This window comes from Stegodyphus dumicola, chromosome 6 (assembly GCF_044657685.1).
Source record: "Stegodyphus dumicola isolate Sdum_Otavi_A_Nest chromosome 6, ASM4465768v1".
Taxonomy (NCBI): Eukaryota; Metazoa; Arthropoda; class Arachnida; order Araneae; family Eresidae; genus Stegodyphus; species Stegodyphus dumicola.
The window spans coordinates 221,424,255-221,444,838 of NC_140773.1; the positions used below are offsets into that span (position 1 = coordinate 221,424,255).

The following is a 20,584-nucleotide window of genomic DNA, read 5'->3' on the forward strand; positions in this document are numbered from 1 at the left end:
AACATGTCCGACAATGTCCGTCGGTGTCAGACATGGCGTCTTGATGGTGCAGATTTCGGGTATCCATTGTAACATTCAAGCTGTCGTACATTAATTGCATTCATGTCCAATAAATGTTTCAAATTAATCATTCTCTTGTTTTCTTTCCCATCTTCTACCTCTGCTATCAGTTATACCCTTGACATTTCCGGCATGAGTTCCGATGCAATTCTTAATCCTTATGATGTGTCCTACCTCCCCAAGAAGTTTGCCGCCACATTTACAGGACACGCTGTATATATTTATTTATTTAAATACTGATTTCTTATTTATGATTTTAGCCTAGGAAATAAAGAGTAAAACTATTGTTATTGAATCTATTTAAATTCAAAGTTAATACTAAGAAGATTTATCTAAAACTATTAAACATGTAACAGACCTAGAAGAAGTTTAAAACTGTAAAGTCAGCAAATAAAACTCAAAGTGCCAAAACAAAATATGAAAATGTTTAAAGAAATTAAAACAAAATAAAATAAATTATTGTTGATTTCGTGGAAGAGAACTGACTTTTCAAGGGACATTAACTTTGTTCCGGAATATTCTCAGTAACTTGGTTTCATCTCTTTCCCTTATTTGAATGAATCTTTAAGCTTGCGAAAAAAATCTAACTTCTAATTTATTAATCTAACATAATTATAATAACTTATAACAAAAGGAATAGAAATTTTGATTACCTATCTAAGCAAAAGTGTGTAGACTGGGGAAAATTTAAGAGGTCTTAAAAGTCAAAATGAAAATTTAGAGTAGTCAAAGATGGTCAAATAAGCGTTTTGTATGGGATGTTAAAACAGTGGCGTAATCGTTAGAATTAATGAAGCTATGAAAAATAATATATGAAAATAATAATAATTAATTAATAAGTTAATTACCCCAATTTAATTTTTCAAAAGAGAACTTGTCATGGGTTAACTATTTGAAACATTAAACCAGGTTGATAAATGAATCTGAATAACATGTTACGCTTTTGTCAACACTGCAAGAGTCTAAATAGTTAAAAATTAATTTGCATTTTAGAATATTATTTCTCATGTTGTCTTACATTGTTGAACAGCTTTTCTGACATGTTATCCAAACTCTTTGAATTAAAATTTCAGTAAGAATAAAAACTTTAAGAAAGTAAAAATGTACAAATACATAAACAGAAACTAGTAGAATGAGCTCATTGATGGCTGCCTGAGGTAGCCTTTGCCAAGCCACATCAACTGCTGCACGCAGATTATCCAGGGTTTGCGGTCGTGGTTCTCGGTAAATGTCACGTCCAATAAGATTCCACAGGTATTCGATGTGATTCAGATCTGGAGACGCTGCCGATCAGGGTAGGATGTTAAACTCGATCAGGCTAAAAGTGCGCCACGCGACATGCGTCTTGGCACTGTCTTGTTGGAATACCGTGTTGGGTGCGCTCTGCAACCAGAGCAGAACAACGGGCTCCACAACTTGCGTGACGTAGCGGACCGCTGTCAAACTGCCGTTAATGTGTACCAGGGGCGTCTTGTGATCAAACATTATGCCACCCCGAACCATAATGCCCGGTGCAGGACCGGTATGACGCTCGACAAAAATCGGTTGTTTCGTAGCGTTCTCCGGGTGTTCGTCATCTCCGGGTCGCCCAGTCGACGGCCATCATTCCTCCAGAGATAGAAATGAGATTTATCCGTGAAGAAAATCCGATGCCATATGGTGTTCCCCACGTTATGACGCTGATACCACACCAGGCGTTTAGTCTTGTGTTCAACAGTCAATGGTACTTTTGTGGCTGGTACCCGTGAACGTAAGTGTACTTTATGCAATCTGTTGGGAATAGTTTGGATGGACACAGAATCCATCTGCTCCTGGCTTCGGATGTCACGTGACGTGGAGAAAGGGTCTCTAATAATTAACTCTCGAATATACCGGCCTAACTGACACAACGTTGGATGGTACTCACATTGTGCCCAACACAGGTGGCTATTGTGCGTAGCGACAAACCAAGCTCGGAGTTCGATAATACGGTCACATTCCCCGGTCGTTAACTGATGGTATTGAGCCGATTGAGCTCGCCCGACGTCTCAAAGACATTTTCTATGCTTCTTCTATAGCCTCCAATGCTCCATAAACCCTCAGATGTTCCTAGTTCCGCTGATATGCCGGAATTATCATGCGAACTTGCATGACGTGATCCGACTCTCTGAAGTAGTGCCTGGCTATAGCATTTCTTGACTGACTGCTGCCGCTGTTGTAGGAGCGCTGAGGGTGAGGGTGAGGTAAGGGACGTGACTATTGCCACGTGGGTGTTGAAGTTTCAACTCATTGGTCTGGAGGAGTCTTGATTTGCTGTTCTGTGTCTCGTGAGTTGATAACGTCTCCTGATTTATGGCCCTCAGATGCTGAAAGTGGCTGACTTTTATTAGCCCGCAATATTTTTTTTAGCCCGCAATATTTTTTTTAGCCCGCAATATGCGTACCACGTCATCCAATGCGTGCGCAACTTTTAACAATTTACATATCCACCTCAACTTTCGCTCCTGCAATTTGCATGACGCTACGCACATTCTTTCTTGGTGTTGCAGTTTCACTTTTGAGAAGTGTAGTATATATACATATATATTAAATATTACCAAACAATATTTGTACATCGGTGATCAGGCTGTATAGAATATAATAAAGTGCAAACTTACCTAAATTCAAAAATCCATTTATTTTGTGGTTTTATTTTATTTATTAGATTTCAGAGATGAGTCAAAAAGATAAAAACTTTAAAAGTGCCTTAAAATATATATAAATGATGAAAGACATTGTCAAAAAAAATCACTTACCAAACGAAAAGATCTGAGAACTGAAAGACCTTGAACACCTTCTAATCCTAATTCTAGTAGAGATAGAGCAACTATGATGAAATCAAATATATTCCAACCTTCACAGAAATAAGTTTTGGGGCTTAATGTAATTAATTTGAAGCCTGCTTCAATGGCAAAAGTAGCTGTAAAGAACTAAAAAGAAAAGATAAGCATTTATTCTTTCTAAGTGTAAATGATTGGTCCAGAGACACACTATTTTTTCCACACTATTTGAAACTATGTTAGCATCGATAAATCAAATCCAGAAATTAATTCAAAAAGTAAAAAAAGCTTAAGGGTGTCCGCCGAAAACATTGCGGTAAAAACATCGAGAATAAAAACGTCGTAGAGGAAAAAAAAACGCGAGGAGTGAAAATTAAACATATAATATTCGCAGTGTGGGAAAGGTACGTTTTTTGTTTTTTTCTTGATTAAAATGCAATGAAACCTCTCGTAATGACCACTTCTTTGAGACGACCACCTCTGAAAGTAACGAGTATTTATGAAAAAATAAATTAACATCTGTAATTGAACATCATCTCCCTTAAAAGACCACCTCTGTGAAAGACAAAAATCATCTGAAACCTTGAGTGGTTATCTTAGACAAGTTTCCCCGAGTCAAGATACCACACTCGCTAACAAGCACGTTTCGTATAATTCCGAATTGCAAAATTTATCACCATTGTATTTCCTACGATATATTTTGTATCAGAGTGTTTTAGAATTGCAATATCTCCTTGCCTTTCCTCTTCTTACCCCGATGCTTTCTAGGACGAGGTTCCTCGTAGCATTGTCTCTTCCTTGACGTTTTCGTTGTCGATACTTTTGTCGCAATGTCTTCCTCGGTAACGAGATATAAAAACTTTTAGTTGCGCAAAACTTTACTTTATGCCAAAAAATTTAAATTCTTAAAAAAAAAAAAAAAAAAAAAAAAATTACTTTTTTTTTAAGTTTTTGTATTAAATTGATCATATGAAAGAAAATCTCATTAGAATTTTTAATAAGCATATGAAATATAATTCACAAATGTAAAAGTCTTTAATTAATTACTTGCCTTAAAAATCTATAAAGTGTTTAATTATTAAAATGCCAATTATTTTCATTTACTTACTTGAAAATCTATAAAAATCTATAAAGTGTTTAATTATTAAAATATCAATTATTTTCATTTACTTACTTAATTTTGCAGAGATAATATCGATAAATTTTTCCTCAGAGTAATGTATTTATACAAAATAAAATTAGAATCTTAAGTTTCAATTATTTTAAAACGTTAAAAACAAGTAAGAAAACTTTCTCCTTTCAATCAACATATTTCTTTAAAATAATATTTCTCAAAATAATGTTTGAAAATAATATTTTAAATATCTTCTGGAAACACAATTTGAAATATTTATTTTAAAAACATATCAAAGAAACTTTCATGAATGAAACTTGCATCAAAAAGTAAAATATTTACTATCATAGATACAAAAAAATAGAAAGATAGCTAAACACCTGTTTAATTTCTTTATGAGGAGACCAAATATGAAATATAAAACTCTGGGAATGATAATTGAAATCATCTTCCACCAAATCATTTTTTGATGATGCAGATGTCAGTTACCTTATTAACAAGCAATATAATTTTTTTTTTAAGTCAGTTCCTACTTAGGTCAACAAAGAAAAATTTTATTTTAGTTACTTTCATTAACATTATTAACATTTTTTCGTTTCTAATTTATGAAGCTGATGGTGGTCTATAGTTTCTCATTCTATCCATCTCTTGTTAATGCTTCATTATTGCAAGGAACCTTTACAGTCAGTTTTGAGCAGTCCAGTTCTTCAATTAATATTCCATCTAATAATTTCACACGACTCAAGGCGACCATATGCTTGACCTGCTGCTGTTTTTCTTTTTTCTTTCTCTAATCATCGCCTTGCGTTGTGTTGTAGTTTCTTTTCGCATTCTCCGTGTGTGAAGCAAGGCACATTTCAAGGGTTATATTTTAAACATATATTATTACCACGTTAGCATAGGAATATGGGGAGAATTTTCGCTACATCATCGGGCATTCCATCCGTTGCATCCATTTCTATAAAGCTACAATTCTTTAATTCCATACAATTAAAAAATTTTTAGAACTCTGTCTTACTGCTGCCACTACAATTCCATCTATCACAGCCATGTACTGTTATTTATTAGTAAGTTGTTAAAAAATTAATTGGTACTTTTCCGTTTTGCCGGCGCAGGCGATAAAGTCGCCAATAATAGTAGTACAACTGATGCCAAACGGAATATCCTCGATGGCAACTTTTTGGTCCTCATTTTCAAAACAAGTCGCAGCCATTTCTTATCAGATTGATTGTTTTTTTTAATACTAGCATACAATTACATAGAATTTTTACCAGGTAGTTCAATTTTATGCCCTAAGGCCATTCGCGGTAATTAAGTCAAGGATACAATCACACCGCTTACCCGAAGCCGAAAATATAGAAAAGTCAAGGGTCAAATTCTAATAAGAATGCACTAGCGAGTAAAGCACTGCGGTTTTACATAATTTCTGAGTAAGCTATTCGAACGAATTAAAATAATTCTTGCATTTAAACTTGTGTTCCAAATTAAGATTTAACTTGAAATTAATGTAGATAATTACCGAGATAATTAGATTTTTGTAGCGTAGTTTACGTCGGAGATCATCATTCGTTAAGTGGTGTTCGACCTCAAGGCCTTTACCACTACATGTTATCATTCCCCTAAGGACCTGTAAAAGTTCGTTAAATTCCATAAAATGTAGTTAACGTGAGATGAAATCACTTGGGATCACGTGATATGAACCGGCGAATCAGGATATTAAACCATGATAGCATAGTAAATTCTTAAATTAATGTCTTTTTATAAATTTATTGTCTTTATTTATTGGCTTTTTACAAAATTTTAAACGATATTAAAACGTTTATGCCTTCAAAATAAAAAATTCTTAGAATTAACATTTTTAAATATTTTTTGTGTATACTATATGTTGTCACCAATAAAATCTGCTTGGCGAGATTTGCGCCGGCGAAAAGGAAAAATACCAATTAATTTTTACAGCACATGAGAATTCCTAATAAACGGTCATTATTTGTTTGTCTCATAATTTATTAAAAAAAAACAGCCTATCTTTAGTTTCGATAAATAGAATAAATAAGTAGGAATTGACTTTAATATGTGAAAAAAAAACTGTATTAACGTTCAGTGTCATCCACTACAAGTTTAATAAAATATACTTCAACTTGATGAATAAAAAGTATTTTATTAACGATTGAAAATTTGAACAAGATAGCGGGAGAGTGTGCGCTAATAGTAAGAATTTAATAATCGCGAATTTCAGATGTTTAACGAATTTTGAAAGCAAACGTTTCCGAAGCTTCAGTTATTGGGAAATTAATGTTAGCAGTGAATAACAGAAACTCTTTCAGTAGCCGAAGCACTGAATTATTAAAAATTCTCTTAACTTTTGCTTCTAATCTAAGCATTTCTTAATTCTGCCACAGTTGAATACCCAAAACTTCTAGGAGAATGAACTAAAGATTTGTAATCGATGAAAAAATAGGATTTCCTTTGGCTGTTATTAAAATCCTCTACCGAAATTTAGAAACAGCTGTTTTGCTTACTTGCAGTTTTGTTTGTATCCATTCATAACTTTGAATACTCTCTTATAATTTACAAATGTGCATTAAAGTATTTCAGTGGTGTACAGGGTGTCGCACTAGAAAGAGGCCTCGGGAAAAGTGAAATAAAAATCTTATAATAAAAGGAAAAGAAACCAAATTTTTACATGATATACATTTATGTTTGAAATATGAAAGTGCATTAGAAAGTTGTGCTGGAAGTGATCCCCTATCTGTACAGACAGTTCAATATGGTGTTGCATGTTCGCGTATGTTGCTGCCAGGGTATTGGGCGTCACTTCTTGGATTTCACGACAGACATTTTGACGCAAATCGTCCATGTGCATAGTTTGTGCTTGTGCGCATTACCTATAAGGTCCATTATGTTTCGGCTACGCGGAACTTGACGTCGAAAGAGACAATTCTCAGAGCCCGCACATTTCCGTAGCTAGGTTACCATTCTCACTTACTACAAAGACGTGAACGCCAAACAGTAATCGATTATCGCTCAAATCGGGATCACGTGATCCTTCAGAAGCAGAACTTTCGTTTGATTGGTTGTCTCTACCCCGGAGAGACATTTTCGGTGAGGTTTGAAAAAATCCCGCGTAGCCGCAACATTGCTTCCGTAGCTAGGCGGGATTTCGCTTCAGGCGGGGCTCTTTTTTCTAAGAATCCTTCTGTTTAAACCAGTGCTACCAGAATCTCGCTTCTCAGAAAAGTCTTGTCTAGCAGGGACTGTAGCCATGTGTGATAACCTCTTAAGGCGACCCCATAGAAAAAACTCAAAGGAGATCAAGTCTGCAAAAGTCGGAAAAGTGATTCCACCCGTCTCATATTCACTACTGTGTGGCATGTTGCCTCATTCTTGCTGGTGAGCCAAGTGTCAGCTTCTCATCATCCAACTAGTTTACAAATTCATGAAAAAGTGCTGGTACACTTCAGTGGTAACAATAATGTAAAAAAATTCGCTTGATGATACGCCTCTATGGTAATGCACAAAACACACCCATCTTCTGTGAATGAAAGAGTTCTGCGACGGGTACATGCTGGTTGTCGTGACTCCATAAACGTGTGTTTCGTTAATTGACGTATCCTGACAAGTGGAACTACGCTTCATCACTCTACCACGTGTAATCTGGGAGCAACATACACCAAAATGCAACACCGTGTTGAACTTTGTACACAGGTTGGAGGAGGTCACTTCCATCACCTCTTCTAACGCACTTTTATTTCTCAAACATAAAGCCATGCTATGCAAAATTTTTGTTTATTTATTCCTTTTGTTATAAGATTTTTATCACACTTTTCCCGGGGCCTCTTTCGAATGGGACGCCCTGTAAAATATATTACAGCTGTTGTACACATGGAAAAAAAAAATAAAAATAAAAAAAAAAAAAAAATAAAAATAAAAGCCGGGAATTTAAGAAAGCAAATTTAAGGGCATAAAAAAAGCATGAGAATTATCACTCATAACTTTAATGATCCAGAAGGACATGATTAATTATTGTATTACAAAGCATTTAAGTTCTTATTGCAGCAAATGAAAAAGAAAACATTAGAAGTGCTACATAAAGAAGCAAAAGTGTACATAAAGGAATATAACAACTAGGTTTTTGTTGATTTGCATTATCCAGGGTGCAAAAAGGAGGGATGCATTTCCTATTGCCCCCACTTACATAATTTCCATAATTCAGGAATTTCTCAAAATTCGCATCCATTTCGTGGTGGTCCATGGCCATGAAGAGGGTATTTACTACTATACAAAGTGTGATGAAGAGCTCCATGAAGGGGTCGAAGACTATTAGCGAGACAATCCCTTGAAAACGTATCCAGCAATCGCAACAATCCCATACGCAGAAGATGTCTATGAATTTCAAACAATTCGCCAAGCAGCGTTCCTTGAAGCGAGGTTTTTCTGCCTCCTCTCTTTCTGTAGGAAAATAATAAACGGACACTGAATAATGTTTAAGTATTGCCATTCTGCAGCCTCTGGGTGAATAGTTATATTGAGGCACATCACAACATCGAAAAGAGTCACAGAAGCCGATCATGCAGGACATGGTGGCAGAGCAGGTAACAAATGCTTCTCTTTAATGAAGAACAGATACACCAACAATTAAAAATAACATATATATATATATACATATAATAAATAACATTATAAAACACAAGTTTTACGTTTAGACAAATACTTTTCAATATGCACAGTGACATCGAATAACGTGAAGTTTTTAAATGCATAGTAGCACCCACGAGCAGGTGGTAGTATCTCGGTAACAGTGACCTTGAGCAAGTAAACACTCCGCCATTTTAGTAACCATAAGTCAGTGGAACGGGCGACAGACACAAATCCTAATGAAGTCCAGGAGCGCCCTTTACACGCTAGTAAGGTGTCAGTATGGCGTGCTGTTTCATTACATGGGATCATCGGACATTATTAGTAATTTTGTTTAATGAACTGAGGATCACAGTAACTGTAAATGTGGATCATTACCTGGAGATGTTACAACCTTTCGTTACATCTGAACTGAACAATTTCCTACACGTTCAAGAAACCTGGTTTCAACAAGATGGTGCGACATCACACACTGCACGGCAGTCAATGGAAGCTGTGTGAGAATTGTTCGGTAACCGTGTGGTCTCAAGATTCGGTAATGTTCCCTGGCCCCCTAGATCGCCAGATTTTTCCGTTTGGGAACTCTTTCTTGAGAGGCTATCTCAAGTGTACACGACTCGACCAAGAACTCTGGATGAGTTAAAACAGAGAATTCAGGATGAAATCCCAGCTGAGATGTTGCAGCGGTCAATGAGAAATCTCAACTGCAGATTTCAAGAATACATTTGTACAAGAGATCGCCATTCAAAGGACGTAATTTTTAAAAAATGATAAATTCCATTAACGTTTCTTAAATGGCAAATTTTAAAGTTTCAATTACTATGAATAAAACATTTTTCTTCGAACACTCTTGGTTTTATTGGATTGTTAAAAAGTTCCCGTTTTTTGTGTCACCCTGTACTTTGAAAAATAAAAGCTTTTACATGTCAATGTAACAGATTTCTGATGGGATAGTAAATCAGTGTCGTTAACATGACATAGTTATTTAACGGCTCAATGAGTTATTTAACTACTTAAAAATATTAAACAGGATTTTTTTCCATATTATTATAGATTTTTAGAAGTATATCTTACAGTTTGTTGCAGTATAATATCTTATTGTTACATTACAGTATCTTACAGTTTGTTGCATTTCTTCAAATACTAATATAAGTAAAATAACTTATTTTTCTAAGATTATTTTTACTGACGCTTGCATTTAATGTTTCCTTCTGACATAAATCGTGAATCCCCAAGAAAGGAATCATATACAAATGCAATAAAATATAATAATAATTATAATTTGCTCTTGGAAAAATTAATTAATATGCAAAATGCAAAATGAATTAATATTCAAAAGAATGACAAAGAACTAATTCTATTTCTAATAAAGGGGATTTTAAGCATAGCAATAATCTGACGAAGAACTAATAGTACATTTTAAATGTAGCAATAGTAATTACAATACAAACGTTTTTTAAAAATAATTATTAAAAGTAATAAATTTGTAAATGAAAAAATACAAATGCAAATACTGAATAAAGGGGGAAAAAAGAAAGAAAATGAAAACTACTGTCACAAAAATTCAAGAGAAATGCCATCTCGGTTAAAGAAAGCTTTGAATTGCCATCAGCGCTATTCGAGAACGCATAGTCAAGAAGGTTTGGTATATAGGTTTGGTTTGGTTTAGTTTTTATTATGGCAAAGCACACTAGAGCTATCTGCCTAAGGGAAGGAATGACTTCGTGAACTAAGGAAAATTGGCTCGTATACACGTTACACATGAGGAAAAACACGAAAACAACCATGCAGTCAGCCCGTTCGCCTGGATTTGAACCCAAGTTTTTTTGCGCTCGGCCGTTGGTGGGTTCGTATACTACATAGAGCGGATCAGCTAAAGGCTCCTGATTAATATTTCTGAACAGAAGTTAAATATGTTTATTGCGGAACGATAGAAAAATTACAATTACAATCGGAATAAAGCAAAATTTCTATGGGGGGAATTGGAGGATAAGAATAATAATAGCAAATGATATCCCAATTTTAAGGCGGAATTAACTTGTTAAGCATTTTTCTTTATCTAAAACGGTATGTAATTTGGTTGACTATAATTTAGAATACACAAACACTTAAATCATACTTAAAAATAAATTGCTAAATCATAAAAATAAATGTTCAGCTATGAAACTTCTATTTCCCATCGACTCCTATCGAAATACAAGAGTAATATATATATATATATATATATATATATATATATATTTTTTGCTTTGAAGTGTATTCTTGTTTTGAACGCTGGATTAACTTGCCTAATTAAATAAGATTTATTCACCAAATTAAACGGCTAAAAATTTAGGTAAAATTGTTAATAACACTTTTCTCTTAGTTATAAAATGAGTTTACTCCTCTATTCTGTAGTTTTTTTTATTATTTTTTTTAACTGCTATCAGATTAATTGTGAGTTTGGTTAACCACAGACATTGTTGCTGGTATTACGCCGGTTATTTGGGAGTGTATTGTAACATATAGAAAAAAAGCAATTTAATAAATTACATTGAGTTTGGAAAATAAAATTTAAATGAATACATGAATAATACAATAAAATTAAACGGCCTTAAATGTTAAAGCATCAGTGAATTAAAAACTGTTAACCATAACCCAGCTGTTCATATTAAATTAAAAAGATAATAATAAAACAATTTCGAAAAGTATTGTTAAAAATTTTGTATTTAAATGTATAATTTTAGTAGAATTATAATTAAAACTGTATTATTTCCCCCTGCAATGCAGCGCGTGATAAGTTTTAAGCGAAAGCTACGCAGAAAAAGTAAAAATTTAAGAGTGCATTTAACAGCGAATAAATGGATATCTCTTTTATTTGCATTGAAATTGAGTAAATGTAATTGACTATTGTGTTAGCTGTAATCGTAATTCCATTCTCTGGTTGTTTTCAAAAATCTTACTAGAAATCTCTGGCGAGCGATTGAAAGTTTTAAAAAGCCGGACACAGACATCTCATCTCAGTTGTTATTTAGTTAGCTGCTGTGTTGATCGGATTAGCTTTCTCTGCGCTGTGCATTGCATTCTATTTAACGTTTTAGTAGTTTGAAGGGTAACTACTGATTATTACTGCGTGATATTGTGAACACTTGTACAAATATTTCTGAGAAAAATTCCAGTATTCTGTTATATTTCTTTTGATAAGAATAAATTGTATTAACCTGTTATCAGACTTGCGCATTCAATCTGTTACGAATCCGTACGCCCGCAACAATACTAAACCCATGCCTTTTGCTGCGAAATTTATTATACATTCAAGACATTTATATCATTAAACGATTTAAAAGTAGTAAACTTTCTAACAGGGAAAATAAAATTTAAAACAGATATCGAAACTGAAACAAAAACAGAGTAACATAACAAAATAAATGCAAAATCAAATAACAAATAATAATGAAAATTCTTTGGTCTTTACAAGGAGCAACCGAAATATTTTCAACATCTACGTTTCTGAATTATATCTGGATGATTATCAAAATCATAAAGATAAATAAACTTAAAAAAAGGAAATAATCATTCAAAAGTGGCAAACTTACTAACAGGAAAAATACCATTTAAAATTTAAAAAAATCAAAACTGCAACGAATTACATCCTTTTAAACGTAATTTTTCTGATTTATTTATTTTATGGCTTAGACAATCATCCGAATTATAATTCAAAAACGTGGCTTTGTTGAAAGTTCTCCTGTTGCTCCTCGAAAAAGAATTTTCAATTATTATCTGTTAATGAATTTTGTATTTATTTTGCTATGCGGATTTGGTCGTGTTTTATTCTTGATACATATCTTAAATATTATTTTTCCTGTTAGTAAGTTTGCCACTTTTGAATTATTTAATATTAATTATCTCTTGATTATATATATACTAGAAAACCAGGCGGTCACACGAAATGACCGCTGTTCTAGATATTATAAATTGTAATTAGGTACTATTCCGTTTTGAGGACCGTAAAAAATCGCCAAACTATCGTTGATGCCAGTGCTGCCAAAAATAATTGCGGCAACCCTAACGCAAGAAAGGAAGTATAATAGTAAATAACTATTTAAAGATTATTGTTTTAATTTAGATAAAAGGTTAATTTCATATAATACTTTTTTATTATTATAATTTATATGAAAAAGGCTAAACCTGACTGAATGGAAGCATAAGAGTAAATAACTATTTCAGATCATTTTTATAATTTATATAAAAAAAAGCTAAACATAACTGAACGGATTCCTGCATCGCTATTTCGCTACCGAGTTATCGCTAAAGCATAATTTCATCTTGTTGGTTGTTCAAACATAATTTTCTATAATGAATGATGCCTTTTCTTTGAAAACATTCTTGGTAAAGTGCAAAATCGCCCACTTATTTGTTTGGCAATTTTTACAAGGTTAAAAACAATTGAATTTTTATCAATTTTCTTTTACTTTTTAAGTGAAAATAGGCCGATGTGTACATAGATAAAGTCAAGGGTGTGCGCAGTGCCATTTTTGTGATTTTTTTTTAAAGTGAAAATAGGTCGATGTGTACATGGATTGCAGACTTTTCGTCATGGGCAATTCCAAAATTGTTAAATCTATAGGATATCAAAAAAGGATTTGAAATCAAAAAGGATTTAAAAATTAAACTAGTATTTCAATGGCGTCTTAAGAAATATAGAACTATCTAAAATTACGCAATTTGAAATCAGTGCATACGCTAGATTTGGCGCTCTGTTAAACGGGCGCGTTTGTTAGATTTGGCGCTTTTGCGCATACATTTTCGCTGCAATTTTTTACGGTCCTCAAAACGGAATAGTACCTGTAATTAAAATGATTTGTGCAAAGGTGTCTGCTAATTCAAACTGAATTACTCAGGGCAGGCGGCGAGGACGCCTCTTTGCTTACTGCCCCACGGGGTTTCCCCCGTCTACTTGATATAGTGATATGTGTGTGTGTGTGTGATTATGGCAAAGCCTCGAGGGCTATCTGCCTAAGAGGAGCGATGCCTTCGTGGAGGACTTTCTAAGGGAAACTGGCTCGTATACACGTTACACATGGGGAAAACCACGAAAACGCCCATGCAGCCAGCCCGTTCGCGGGATTCCAACCTCGGACCGAACTACCAGTGTTCAGCGATTTTACCGCTCGGCCGCTGGTGGCCCCCCCGTCTACTTGCTTAATAGCTGAAAGTAGAGTTCAATGAAGGAAATCACTTGCGGTACATTTCCTTAAGAGCCACCGCTAGCTCAATAAATAAAGGTGATTTAAATAATAAAATGTTAATTCAAATGTCAAAGATCTCTTTGTACACTACATTTCTTGCGTAGATCTTTCCATTATTTTTAAGCTCGCTTTGCAGAGGGCCATTCATTATTTTCAATTTTACGTCCGTTCTTTCACAAACTCTTGAACAGACAACATAAAGTTGACCGTGTCCAAATGCAGGCTCAGGTAAAAAAATGCCAACACGCTTAAGCGTTTGGCCCTGAGACTTATGGATGCTCATAGCAAATGTAAGTTTTACAGGAAATTGTTTACGTCTCATTTAAAACGGCAACCCTGTGCCGTGGCAATTTCACCCCATTGGCTAGTACAGTGAAGCAACCAATAAGCTATCGGCGACAAACAGACACTTAAGTCGCATATAATAAAGATATTTATTTATTTCATTTTATTTATTTTTTCATCGTTGCCGGTTTTTGACGGTTGCATATTTCCCAATTCTATTATATGTAGATTATTTATTAAATGTTAAATGCACGTGCTCTTGTATTTTTATTTTCCGGCTTAGCTTTCTCATAATATTCGTCACGCGCTGCACTGCACGGAGAATAAAACAATTTACAGTTAGGCAAGCAATCAATAAACTATCGGCGACAAACACTTAAGCCGCATATATATATAAGATATTGAAATTATTATGGAAGACCAAAACAAAAAAGAAACAACTTATCATGTTCAAAGACTTTTTTATAATTTTTTTTTATTCTGTTCCAGAAATGTTTTCATTAAATAGACATTTTTTGATACTTCAGATATTAGATTCACTTTTTTTAAAATTCATAACAACTACGTTACACATTACAATCTTGTAACATTTAGAAGAAAAGAAACTGTTCTGCAGTTTGCTACATTCGAAACTATTCATTATCATATAAGGCTGATATCTTCAATTGAGCGATTTTAAGTTTATTTACCTTGTCTTAAGTGTACTACTTCAGAAGCGTGCCTCAATCAATAAAAGAATCGAAACTACTAAAATAAGCATTTTTTTTGTTTTAGCTTTATGTTAAATGATTGTTTTGTATTTAAAGTTGCGTTTTTTCTAAATTTCAAAACGTTCCCCTTTCACCAAATCCCATAAGCTAGTACCTCTGTAACTATGTTATTGATAAAGCCATTTTAAAGATTATTAAAGTTTTAGAACATCATATGGTAATAAATATATGAACGTGTCTTTTTTTTTAACTAAATTCATTTACACTTGTCAGAGCATTAGCAACTGTATCAACTATTACTCAGCTTCATACGTTTAATACAACTCTATTATAAATATTGAGCACGGGTTTAGTATGATGCAATACTGCTTTTATAAAAATGCCAGCAAAGCCTAAAAAGAAATTTTACAAATTACATATATAGAAAAAAGCAATAATTTAAAATAAATATTCACGTTGTAGGGATTATTTAAATTTTCTAGTAGCTATTTTAAATTTTGAAACAACTTCCTCTCCCAGAATGAGTTTTCAGCATCGAGTTTTATGTAAATGAGGTAGAACCAGTCACTTCCGCAGAAGAGCTTAGAAGTTCTCAGTAGAGCGTGTTCTGTCTTCTGGCCACGTCGTTGCTTTAAGCCTATATTGCTACGCTCGGCCGAAGCCTGTTAGTGCCTGCTAGTGTTCGCCGGTGAGGTTTAATTAAGGGCCAACTGGGTTAGTTATTTCTGTACAGTTCGGGCTAAGTTTTAGAATTAAGTTAGTTTCTTATTTTATCTTAGGTTAAAGCCCAGGTGTAGCCTTTTCTGTAAGCCCGAGAAGGGCTCGACTGTTATTATTCTAGGAGTGGAATAAAAGAATTTTTTAACCCTTCTTTGGATTTTGTTTCTATAGTTGCAAGAAGGACAATAAATAGTTGCTATACCCTTTTCTAGTTTTAAGAGCCAAATACTCATAATTTAACTAGAACCTTATAAGGTTATTGAAATCAAATAACTTTAAAGATGCTTTATATTTTGTCCCCGTTCAGAGCACTCGGGTAAAAATTATATGTTTGATTATTGTCATAGAAATAATTATTAGATTTCCACACGGATCGCAACCATAGATGTCTTTCAAAAATGCTGATTTGAACACTGCACATTCAATAATTGCTGCAGCATACTCGCTGATTTCATTCTTTTCCAGATCAAGAAGAAGAAAGAAATGTAATATTAATATAAATTAAACAAATCTATTTTTATGTAATTTAAGTCACAAGTTATGACATAAAATATTCTAAAATAATATATTACGAATACTTAGGTTTATCAAACGCTCTCAATTTCCCGGACGTATCTTTATTTTCAAGGATTTTAAATTAAGGTGCGGGAGGAATTTTTGAAAATCAACGTGAATGCTTGGAAATTGAAAATTTGGATACTAATATTTAAAAATTATTAATTTCTTTTCTAAACAAAAGCTAAAAATCTGCTTCAAAAGAGACAGTTTCAAGGTTTGAATGAAAAGAATAAGCATTTTCTAAACCTTATCGAAATCTGTAAATGGCTGCTTAGAATATCTGAATATATGGACTGTGTTTCTTGTTTTAAATGGTGAACTTGGATAACATTTCGTGCACATAAACTCAATTCTTTACCAAAGAATAAGGAAATGGACATCATCATAGATTTTTATCAATGAAACTCTATGGTCTTGAAATTAAATTTCAGTTTAAAAATATTAATAAACTTAAAATAGAAAAAAAAAATTGAAATATTTCAGATTTTAAATTACGTCCAAAGGGACTTTTCTTTTTAACGTTTTGTGTGTTACCTTTATTTATTAAATATCATGTTCTTTGCACTTAAACCGTAAAATTCAGTTCAATAGCAATGTCGCAAAATAATTTTAAAATGAGCCTACCTTTAGAATTTCCGATACACAGTTCGAAGCGCTGAAGATAAAAAGGTTTCCCTCCCCCTCGTAGAGTATTGCCATTGCTCGCTTTGAAATCGTTGAGTTTGTTACTCAAAAATTCGTTAAAATTTTGCAAAATATGAAATCGATAATAAAACAAATTCCAGATTTCAAATTTGGGATTTCAGATGCCCCTATCCGCAGTAGGATTACATCATTCAAAATTGGATGGCTCTAGATACCGTTGTTTTATCACAATGCGAGAAATAGACAAACATTTATGCAGATTTTTCATTATTTAACTTCTTCAAGTATAATGCAGGACTCTAACATTTTGTGGCAACAGTTTGAAAAGTGAACTCACATTTATAGGAGTCCAACGCAAAATGCCAAAACGAAACTAATAGTTCTTCGGGACTCAAATCCCTTTGGACTAAAAAACTCTAAACTCAATGGCAACAGCCCCAACATCTGTTTTCCTGACGGTGCGCCCGGGATTCTTGAGCATATGCCCTGAACAAGAGGTCAGCTTTTCGCAGGACCCCCGGTGTTTAAATCCCCAAGTGAACTTGGTACTCATTTTACCACCCACTCAAGGTATGTAGGCCTGAAGCTTGCCCAGCCCGGCGATCGAACCCCGGACCTGTGGTGGTACTCCGCGACGCGCTAGCCACTGCGCCACAGGGCCGATATTAATAAACAGATTAATGAATGTTAAGGGGAAGAAATTAAAAGTATTTTTAAAAATAAAATCTAAAAGATTTCAGATTTTATATTAAGTCCAAACGGGCGTTATTTTAATTTATTGATAAATATACGTTTCGACAGCATTTGGGCTAACGCAACATTGTGCTAAAAATATTTAAAAACAGTTTATCTATCTTTAGATTTTTCGATGGATAATCTCACGCCCTGGAGATAAAAATGTTTTATTTCTTACCGTGTTACCACTATTCACTTTGAAATTGTTGAGTTTTTTAATCAAAGATTCGTTTAAGTTTAACAAAGTATGAAATAGACGATAAAACAAATTCGAAATTCCTGATTCGGGCTTCCAGGTGCCCGTGTTCGGTATGGAGGACATTGTTATTCAAAATTTGATAATTCTAAGTAGCGTTGCCTTTTCACCATGCGAAAAGCATACATACATTCATGGAGATTCTTCATTATTTAGCTTCTTTAAACATAATACAGAGTGATAATATTCGGTGGCAACAGTTTGAAAAAAGATTCAGACATTTAAAGTGATTCAACGCAAAATGCCGTTTTGAGACTAATTATTGTGCATTGATAATTAAGACTAATTATTGTGCACAAATTTGAAACTCGTTAGAAGAAAACTTTATCCTTTTTTTTAAAGTAAGATACCTTACTTAAATGACAAAAGCGTCTCACGGAGCTAAACAGAATACTTAAATTCAGCATTTTGTAAACATTATGATTAGCGGATATACACACAGTACAAATAAATGTAGAAAGAATAGAAATTCAAATCATATATTTGTAAGCATAAAAATTTTAATAAAATAAGAGAAATGAAATGAAAAATAGGAGATTTAAAAAAAATTGACGTGTTAGTCAACCGTATCAAAGCACATAAAGGCTACCAACCTAATCTTTATTCTGACCTAATCTATATTCAACGTAATATATACTCTGACGGAGAACACTCTGGGAGATTAGGTCTTGAAGATTTCGTAGCACTCTTCTTTCCCTACCAGGCAATTCTCGAGAGATATTTGGAATAAACACATTTTAAAATTTTCCAAAAAGATTTTACTCGCCAAAGCAAATATCTGTGCTGTACCTGGGATTCAAACTTGAGGCATCCATATGGTAGCCAGTTTATCCTTATAAGTTATGACAACAGTCAAAGAAAATAATAATATCAAAGTAATAAAATAAAGATAACATATGAATTATGCACCAAAATCTACGAAGTATTAAATTTACAGTTACAATGAACTATTGCGAATACAAAATCTTCCAATCAAATAATTTAAATCATTACATGAAACTAAAAAAGGTCATTGTTTTAAATATTTCTTACCAATAATACATATTTATCATTACCACTAAATTACAGAAATTCTGGTTTATTAAAATTTCATGCCGCAATTCTCAAGAAGACATTGCAGCTAAAACTCTCTGCAGTGCTGAACTCAAGATACATATAATAAACAGATTATCGATATGAAATCAATTGAGAATGAAACCTGAGATAAGATATTAAATGAAAATACAGACTAATAGGGAGTAAAAATACAGTAAAAAAGAGCAGCTATCATCATGTAGAAACTTTCGCAGCTTAAATATGAAGTACATAAAGTTACAACTGATTTACGTTTAAATGAGCACTTATGCACCTTTGCATATTACTCCACATAAATGCCAAGATTTCTTGCTTAGGTATTTATTAAAATTACATGACCTATATTCAAGAAGAAGCGGGAAAATTTAGCTACAAGACAAACTCCAGATAACTTAACTGAAGATAAATATGGGAAAAATCTGAAAACTAATTTCGGCAGAATTTGAATTATCATTCTATTTTAACACTATAACGTATTTCTCCCGCCTTCTTAGCATACCTTCGTGGTGTAATGGTCAGCACGCTCGGCCCGAATTCGAGAGGTCCGAGTTTCGAGTCCCGGTGAGGGCATTGCTCATTTTTCATGTCTCCCGCTTCGAAATAACCTAATGTCTTTACACACATTTCAGGAATAATCTATTGTTGGGTGCTGTTGAAAGCTAATTACCCAATTAGTAGAGTTCTCCATTTTAATCAAGTAGCAGAAAACAGTTTTCTCTTTCTTTTTACTTTTTTGTACGAAAAAGAGGCAGTATGGTAAACGCGAAAAATTTCGGGTATTATATTTCAACAAAAATAACCATTTTGACCGCTCTCAAATCCATTTAAACGATGTTTTTGCGTGACAACTATGCCTAAGGACAGAATAAATAACTCTCTTTTTTAAAATGGATTTAAAATGGATAAAGAAGAGACGGCCGTAAGTATGTATTTACGTACGTATGCATGTATCTCGCATAACTCAAAAACGTGTAGCCTCAGAAAATTTAAATTTTGAATACGGGATTGTTATAATATGTAGTTGTGCATTTCCCATTTTGGCCAATCGGTCTATATATTTATACCCACTCTTTTACCCGGCTCGCTGAACTCAGTTTTTTATTCTTATATGCTGGTAAATTTTGAATTTTTTGCTGTAAAAGTGATAGAATTATGTTTTTGTGCTCCGGTTAAGGTTTTCATGCCTTTAGTTAATCTGCATGCAATAAATGTACAGAAATAAATAATGGAAATGTTTAAATGGTACTAATGCTAACAAGGCCACCATTTGTTGACATTTAAAACTCTTAGTAAAATAGTGAATTAAGACAGTTTGCACACTAACTTCAGTGTCTTTTTGCCGACTGGGACAAAAAGTAAACTTTCAATTCTGTGCACCGAAAAAGCTGTCAGCTCGCTGGACGAATTGATTGTTTTTGCGTAGAAACTCTAACTTTAATTGTAAAAATTGTATTTTTTACTGTTTTTAACTCCCTGACCTCGAAGTCAGAACTGAATTAACTGAATGAGAAATATACCTCTAATGAAATTCGAGGAAATACGTTTACATGAAATGGAGTAAAAAAAGTATATGATTTAATAGGCCGTGAAAAGAAGTCATGGGATGTTCACACCACATATTTTTCTTCAGAATGACTTTTTTATTAATATTATTTAGTTTCAATGTTTTAAGCTAATTTCTTATTTTACATTTTATATTATTCCTTATCTTCTGTATACCATTTTTCTATACTATTATCGTAAAATTCTTGAAAAATTTTATGTCT

At 33.4% G+C, this 20,584-nt stretch overlaps 1 protein-coding gene across 8 annotated transcripts in view; it reads right to left on the bottom strand.

Annotated features, from left to right (window-relative positions):
• Nucleotides 1-20,584, bottom strand: part of LOC118195845 (sodium channel protein para-like) — a 401,580-nt gene that overhangs the window by 106,069 nt on the left and 274,927 nt on the right. For 5 of the 8 annotated variants that reach the window (XM_085819566.1, XM_085819564.1, XM_085819565.1 and 2 more), the window contains 2 exons: nt 8,168-8,445; nt 2,835-3,008 (listed from right to left, as the gene is read on the bottom strand). In XM_085819566.1, the coding sequence (XP_085675692.1) occupies nt 2,835-3,008; nt 8,168-8,445 (452 nt within the window). The remainder of the gene's footprint in view (nt 1-2,834; nt 3,009-8,167; nt 8,446-20,584) is intronic. The other 3 variants (XM_085819569.1, XM_085819567.1, XM_085819570.1) reach the window with 1 other exon arrangement.